The sequence below is a fragment of the Micropterus salmoides genome, unplaced genomic scaffold (assembly GCF_014851395.1).
Source record: "Micropterus salmoides isolate LMB-PRFRI ecotype aquatic unplaced genomic scaffold, ASM1485139v1 Ms_hic_scaffold_13, whole genome shotgun sequence".
Taxonomy (NCBI): Eukaryota; Metazoa; Chordata; class Actinopteri; order Centrarchiformes; family Centrarchidae; genus Micropterus; species Micropterus salmoides.
Genome location: NW_024040374.1, coordinates 26,550,253 through 26,557,901, shown reverse-complemented (window position 1 = coordinate 26,557,901; position 7,649 = coordinate 26,550,253). Strand labels below are relative to the sequence as shown.

Genomic DNA, 7,649 nt, shown 5'->3' with positions numbered 1-7,649 from the left:
GATTTAATTTCGACTAAAGCTCCGCCTGGTGAAATCCAAAATGATCCTCTGACCTAGTTTGGAAAAATTCAATACAATGGTTTTATGACGGCAGCCTGTTAACTCTTCCCAAACACATTACATTTAAACACCCTTAATCCAGACTACAATGTCTGATATATATTTATGGAGCACAAAAAATCCAGGAAATAGATGTTATTTTGAAATGATTACAAACATTGCTTGTATCAATTTGTGTTGGACTTGTTTTTCTAAAAACCTTTCAGATCCTGCTGTTTGTTTGGCTGGCCTGCAGAATATCATATGAAAAAACAAATAAAACAACACAGTCACTCCAGGTTAACGCGTCACTCTGGCACCAAAATGTTCCATCATTTTGACAAAACCATCACAAAGAAGGTCTTTTTTTTATTATTTGAATTTATTAACAGAAATGTATTAACATTTAATATGCAGGAATGAGACCTTCTGTGAATACATGGCACAATCATATTATATACATTCTTTAAGGAGACGGTGCGCAAACATGGAGGAGGGAGGGGTAAATACAGGAATCTTAAAATGACCCTTCAGTGGGCTCTGACTGACGTGAGCTGAGTGAGAAACACTGACTTTCTGAAGTTAAAAATGTTTTTTTGTTGTTGTTTATAAAGAAACATGGCTATTACCAAGAAACAAAAAGTAATACTACTGTTTTGTCGCACATCAACTTCTATATACAAACTAGGGACAGGTAATTCACACAAACCAGAGGGAATAATCTACCACAGTGCTAGGCTGGAGCCATTTTTTTTTAAACTCTGTAACTGTAACAATATACATAATTCCCATGTAACACAACAATTACATGTGCAGTTGATCACCCCACTTAATTTTAAAGAAACTAAATCAGAGCAAACCTGTGTTTGTTCCTCTCTTTAGCTTATAATGCTTGTAAAGCTCATTGCACATTTTTCCCCTCACAGACGTCTGCGTCTTAGTCAAATGCCTGTATGAATGGGTGTATTAATAGAGGAGATTAACGCCGTCTCTCTGTGGCAGCTCTTCTTTGACTCGTCGTTCTATAAAGGTCAGAGTTCAGTGTCCTGTTAAGTAGTCCTGTGTGGAGTCGGAAGCGAAGGAGTCGGCGTCCTCATTGTCGGAGTCTTCACTGCTGTCGTCAGCGGCGGGTTCTCCAGACAGGGCGATGCGGGCGTAGTCGTCGGTGTCGATAGACTTGCAGAAGTGAATGGCGTATTTCAGTTTCTCCTCCAGGACCTGTTTGCACGAGTACCTGGGCAGCTTCAGCAGGAAGAAACATGTGTAGGACTCTGGCAGGAAGTGGTCAGGGGGATTGTACTTATCCAGCACCTAGGGACAGAGAAATCAGTTCAATATAAAGCTGGATTTATATTTCTGTGTTAAGGGGCTAGAGCATGCTTTTAACAGTCTTAGGCCTTTTTTTCAGGAAAATAAATTTGGTGCTTTTTAAACTACAAGACCTGCAGAAAGATTTACACCTCTTACCTGCACAACAAAATCCCGCCCACGGAAGTCAGCGATGGTGCGTGGCAGACGTGTGCGACCCCAGACAAACCTCAGGAAGAGAGACCTCTCCGTGTTGGAGAAGGACTCCATCACCTCCCAGAACCACTGGATGAGCGGCGACGTCGGCTCCACTCCCTTGTAGGTGGCCACCGACTTCAGCAGGTGGAGGGGGATGTCCGGGCTTCCGCACACCTGAGGAGAGGAAACACTTGCTGTCAAACAAGCACGCAGCCAGAGGACATGTCGCACAATGTCGCAACCTCAAAACCGCTCGCACTAACCATAGTTTCCAGTTCGTAGCCGGTGAAAAGCGACAGCAAGGGAACGGGAACTACTCGAGCCATCCCCTCGCGCACGGCAGAGACCTGCTCATCAAACTCATGGAGCCTGGAGAGTGAGGGAGGGCAGAGGTAAGACACAGACACATTGGAAAGTTTATATTTTGTTCATTCAGCAGGTTTTCTCACCTGTAGTTAATTGCCAGGCGGACATATTCTGCACGGTTCTCCAAGGTGATGTGGGAGTACTTGGAGCTGAGCTGGATGTCCTGGCCGCTGGCGTTGGGCACTGTGAAGGGCAGCGTCATGGCCTCAAACTCCTCCGCTGTGGCCTCGTTGTCCCGGATGTACATCAAGCCGGGAATAAAATCCTTGTCAACCTGGGAGGCACAGAGCAGATCACCGCTTAACATTCTAACTGCATGTGTGTGTATTTACGTGCGTGTGCACTCATGCTCTCGTGCAGCTATCCACTCTTTCTTAAGTCTTGTGCTGAATTAATTTGTCATCCAACCTTTCTAATATCTCAAGGGCAAAACTGCAAAACAAGAGCAGCTTTGTGGAGGAAAAGGGCATTTCCTCCCCCCCACTCACTCCAGTATCCTCCCAAAGATGCTTCAGGAGCTCATGATCACAGCGTGAGGGCAGGAGTGGACTCACGCCGTCTCTTAAACAAAACATGAGATTGTAGCTCACAACATCTTTTACTAAAGTGAATATAGTTGAACCTCTGGGAAAAAGAGGTACAGTGTGAGTGTATAGAAAAGCTCCTTACTCTAGATCTCAGGGGAGCGGAGAGCTGATAGGCTTAATGTTTAATCTGAAAGGAATGTAAAGGAATGTGTTCTTTGTGTAGGTTATAATGCAGATCATGAGGGTTTAAAATATTGTATAATGTGGAACATAAAGAGAGGCATTACTTTCTGGAGTTGGAGGTCGGAGATGGTAGTTAAGATAGAGACAATTAGAGTGAAGTTGCATTGGGACTTTAAGGGTACAGAACGTTAAAATAATATATGGCAGACACTAAGCTGCGTAAGTGACACCCCTATCTTTGGATATCTGATCCGCTCTATTTTGGGGGAAAGTTTCAAAAATGTCAGTCAGTCATGCGGTCAGAAATCAGAAATGAAAAACATCAGTCAGTAGTCATGCAGGGGTCCCAAAACTCCCAATGACGTGTCATCAGAGCAGTGCCGTATTAGAACAAGAATAAGTTCAATTCAGTTTTATTAATTTAGCACCGAATCATAACAGAAGTTATCTCAGTACACTATTACATATAGAGCAGATCTAGACAGTCTTGTTGTAATATTATACATAATAGTAGAGTACAGGCTTCTTTAATATTAAAAGATAAGGCACCCTGAAAACTGATGGTTGATGATGTTTCTTAATTGGACACATTGGTGGTACCAGGATATATCGGGTCGTACAGTTGCATTGTTCTCCACAGAAAAAGAGATGTCAATATAATGTGACAGTAATAGACAGACAACACAATATTACATGTTATCTGGTTAGGGTTAGGCTGAGAGGATGTTACCCTGGACAGTGACCAGCATGTAGACCCTGAACTGCTGAATAGTTGCCATGCCAAAAAATGCCAATTCAACAATAAAATACACTAAAATGCTGTCAAACCTCTCAATGAAGATATGATGCAACAAATAATGAAACTTGAACGTAAAGATACAAAGTAGACTATATGTATATTTATACACATACACCCCCCCCCCGTAGCTGTAAAGGATATCTGTTATTGACTCATACGACAGCACTAGGTCACTAGTGAATTTTGTTTGCACAATGACAAATTTGTTTTCTATGAGAAGATTGTTGAATGCTACAAGATCTCTTAAATCACTGAAGAACAAAGCTATTAGTACGAGTGGTTCTCATCATGTGTTTGAAAAGTTCTGTGTTAACTCAATCATCATCAGTGTGTACACACTGACAGCCCCTGTGTAGAGGGCAGCAGGGCTGTGTACGTACCTCACTGAGGTCAGCAATGGTCAGGTTCATGCCTGCCAGCTGCTTCCATACTGGCTCTGCCAGATTCAGGCTAAGAGGGCTTCCAGTCCGGATTGCAATGCCCAGGAGCACTCCTGCAGACACAGCAAGGCAGAGCGCATTACGCACAGATCAAACATGAATAACCATCCGTCACTGTGCTGCGCAAAATGTTTGAAACAAAACAGCGGAAATATCAAAATCAAATGAAGCACGCTCCACAGTTCAGGCCAGGTGTTTTATCAGCCAAAATGCACATGAAGCGCTTGTACTTTTCAAAATAAACATGCATATTTTCAGTTTTTGTTTATCTAGGATTAACACCCCAGAAGACCTGACTGGGAGATTAACTGGATTATACCTAGGAAGCGGAACATGCTCATGTGAAGAGGGGACTTGGCTGCGGGGTTGAGCAGGAAGCAGTCCCTGTTGGCGCCTGACTCGTCGCGGCCGTTGGGGGTGACGATGAGCAGCGGCGTCAGGGCGTTCTGCAGCTCTTCGCACATTTCGGCGATGGACTCGCTGTAGCCTCCACCACAGTCGTCCACAGACTCCCCTGAGAAAACCCCAAATAAATGTACATCCAAGGTGAGGAAATGCGCGCTGATAAACGTTATTTTTAACTAATATTACATCACAGACTTTTGGGCGAGGGGTGGACAGCACTTACCCACAAATTTGACCTTCCACACTCGATGAGGGAGCAGCAGGCTGTCTGGGCTGAACGAACTCATTTTGGCACACATCTGACCAAATACAGACTTGGTTCCGTCGGGACCTGCCAGGCCCCCTTTGCTACGGGAACGCTTGACCTGCAGGGTGAAGGAAAAATGGAAACTAAAAAGTTTATGATTTGTTTCTGCTCTGTGTTAATAACTTCCTGCTAGACATGCTAATAGGCACGAATTCCTGGATATGACAGCTCTCTGTACTGCTGATACAACTGGAGCTACATGGGGACGGGGTGGGGGGTTGTGTGGAGAGGCAGTGGTCCGAACCGAGACTATGTGGAGTGAAGTCTAAAACTCAGTCCAGGAACCACGGCAGACAGGCTGGGGCAAAGATCTCACACACACACACACACACACACACACACACACACACACACACACACACACACACACACACACACGAAAAATCTTATGAAAGACATCACATGTAATGCTCAGGAGCCTGTCTGGAACATGGCCGCACAGTGAGGGGGAGAGGAGGCGGGGTGAGGGAAGTACCATGAGAGGAAGAGAAGTAAGAGAAGAAATCTAAAAGTACTTTTAAACAGATTAGAGTGGCCAGAAGTAAAAAATGTGCATTGTTTGCATGTTTGTACCTGTATCCTGTTGAGCTCCACCACAGGTCCATGCTGTCGGTCCCTCACCATTGTGGCTTGAACCACCTTTCTGAAAGCTGCTTCCTGTTCCACCAGACAAATAAGATACTGTTTCAGTGCCAAGCTGATGTACGTTTTGTAACCACAGCTGTTTGTTTTATATGTATTTTTTGGGGATTAAAATTCATGCTGTCTCACTTTGCCCTGGGAGATGAGGATGCCCCTGAGCGTGTCGAAGCCCACTGAGGGTCCGTGGCCTGTCTGACCCAGTCGACCCTCAAGGTCAAACATGGGTATACACGGGCAGAAGAGCTCTGAGATGTGATGCAGCAGCAGCAGCCTGTTCCTCAGGGCCATGATGGGGATCTCCTGCAGGTGGTTGTACTCCATGGGAACCTTTAACACACCACACAGACAGTCCAGAGACAGACAGCATGTTAGGAATTTGAGGGTCTTTTTTAATGGTGCTTTGCAGCTTTGCTGCCATCTACAGGAACATGTGGACAGAGAACTCATTTTCCAATATGCAAAGGAGGACAGTTTAAGTTCCTTTCGAAGCAAGCGCAGCACCTGTGCAGGCAGTTTCCCAGCATTGGTAGGTTTGCTAGTGGACCAGGCGAGGGTGTGTGCAGAACCACAGGCCACCCTGTTAATTTTCTTGCCCTGCAGCGCAGCCACCAGCCGTGGCCTCTGGATGGCATTAGTGGTCCCGTCTCCAAGTTGGCCCTCATCGTTGTCACCCCATGTGTACACTTCTCCTGAGCCAAACACAAGAGCAAAGCTTTCCGTGAAGCTGCAATCCGACCCCATCTGTCGGGACTCAATGATACCAACTGGCAAGATGGCAAAGAGAACTTGTACAACAAACTGATCTGTGAGGAACATCTACCAACAAAAAAAAGGATCATGGATACAATGAATCAATCCTACCATCCTCTGTGCAGCACACACAGTGCAGTGACCCCGTGGCGATAGCGATGACTTTCTTCCCTTGTAGCCCCTGAACCTGTCTGGGCCGTCGTACGTGGTCATCAGAGCCATGGCCGAGCCGATGATAGTCCCCTTTCCCCCTAGGAATGACATGTATACAAAACTGAGCTGTCTCACGTCTGTGATACAAGAGGTCATGACAGATCTTCTATGTGCGGTGCTGTACATACCACGTGTACACGGCCCCAGACTTAGTAAGTGCCACGGAAAACTGAGAGCCACACTCCACTTTGACCACTCCGAGGCCGGTGAGAGAGTCAATCTGAAAACAAGAAATCCATTCATCAATCATGTGAAGGACGGTTATGAAAATGCCATTCATCCCAACACAATGCACATGCATTGTGCCTCAAGGACATTATCTTGTTGGGTGAGGCTATTAGTTGTTTTTGAACGGGACAAATCTGAAGATTCACAAATACAAATGTAAAGGAACTAAAAAGGAGTGTGTGTGGGGAATACTGGACTGTGGAGGAGTTATTTTAAGTTTTCAGATAAGTGACTGAACAAATTTTTCAGTGAGGAAGTACAGCAGAATGATGTGTGTTGAGTGATCTGTGCCGGGTTGATTTTGCAGACTGTATCAAATGCTTAGATCATTAGAACTATGAAAGAGCTGTTGAAGAGGAAGCGTGAGAGACTCTTAATAACACGCTTATTCACTGCACCCGGCCAATAAATACCTCAGAACATACCTCAACTTTTTTTTTTATGCTTCTGTTCTTGTATGTATCAAACAAATGAGAGTTATGTTAATTAGTGAGCTTCAAATTCTGGTGGGGTTTTCTTACATTTGGACGGTGGACGCTAGCCGTTTCCCCATTTCTAGGCTATGTGCTAAGCTAAGCTGTCTCCCGGCTGTAGCCTCAAATTTATCTTAAGAAAAGTATAAATTTTCTCACAAGCTCTCGGCAAAGAAGTGAATATCCCAAAATAACTATAATAACTGTTCCTTCAACCCCCATCTCCTACCAAGTTTTTAGGCTAGCAGTGCTTAACTAATATACAATGAAAGTAATAAATGTGGCGGCTGATCTTACAAGAAACAGAAAACTCATTTGCTTAGCTTGTAGTTTCAACATACTCTGGTCTCTTCACGTATAAAATAACAAGAGAAGAAGAAGACAGTGTAAGTGTAAAGTGATGCTTCTGCTGACCTCCAGTGCACATTACCGTGTAAATTGCCTTACCTTCATGGGAATTTTGCAGCCATCACTGCCTCCCCGGCCCAATTTGCCATAGTCCCCATCTCCCCAGGACCAGACCATGTCATCATCTGTTAGACACAGTGTCTGGGCATCCCCGCTACCGCAGGCTACATCAATGACCCTGTGACCCTGCAGTGCATCCACCTGGATAAACCCAACAGACACTTCCATCAGCTTTAGCTCACCATGATTGTGTGGGAAACCCTTGTCGGAGTGAGGCAGAGTAAACAGTTTGACTCCTGTCCAAACACTGTCAGACATGCGAGTGGCTGAAACACTTTGGGTTGGTTATCATTTTCGAGCCTT

At 44.9% G+C, this 7,649-nt stretch overlaps 1 protein-coding gene across 4 annotated transcripts in view; it reads right to left on the bottom strand.

Moving 5' to 3' along the window:
- Positions 1 to 400: 400 nt before the first annotated feature.
- Positions 401 to 7,649, bottom strand: part of herc2 (HECT and RLD domain containing E3 ubiquitin protein ligase 2) — a 43,248-nt gene continuing 35,999 nt past the window's right edge. For 2 of the 4 annotated variants that reach the window (XM_038716628.1, XM_038716631.1), the window contains exons 79-91: positions 7,326 to 7,487; positions 6,306 to 6,397; positions 6,076 to 6,215; positions 5,716 to 5,903; positions 5,344 to 5,541; positions 5,146 to 5,229; positions 4,489 to 4,630; positions 4,180 to 4,374; positions 3,801 to 3,913; positions 1,995 to 2,185; positions 1,809 to 1,914; positions 1,507 to 1,719; positions 1,078 to 1,350 (exon numbers count right to left, since the gene is read on the bottom strand). In XM_038716628.1, the coding sequence (XP_038572556.1) occupies positions 1,078 to 1,350; positions 1,507 to 1,719; positions 1,809 to 1,914; positions 1,995 to 2,185; positions 3,801 to 3,913; positions 4,180 to 4,374; positions 4,489 to 4,630; positions 5,146 to 5,229; positions 5,344 to 5,541; positions 5,716 to 5,903; positions 6,076 to 6,215; positions 6,306 to 6,397; positions 7,326 to 7,487 (2,097 nt within the window). Of the gene's footprint in view, positions 1,351 to 1,506; positions 1,720 to 1,808; positions 1,915 to 1,994; positions 2,186 to 3,800; positions 3,914 to 4,179; positions 4,375 to 4,488; positions 4,631 to 5,145; positions 5,230 to 5,343; positions 5,542 to 5,715; positions 5,904 to 6,075; positions 6,216 to 6,305; positions 6,398 to 7,325; positions 7,488 to 7,649 lie in introns of all 4 variants that reach the window. The other 2 variants (XM_038716629.1, XM_038716630.1) reach the window with 2 other exon arrangements.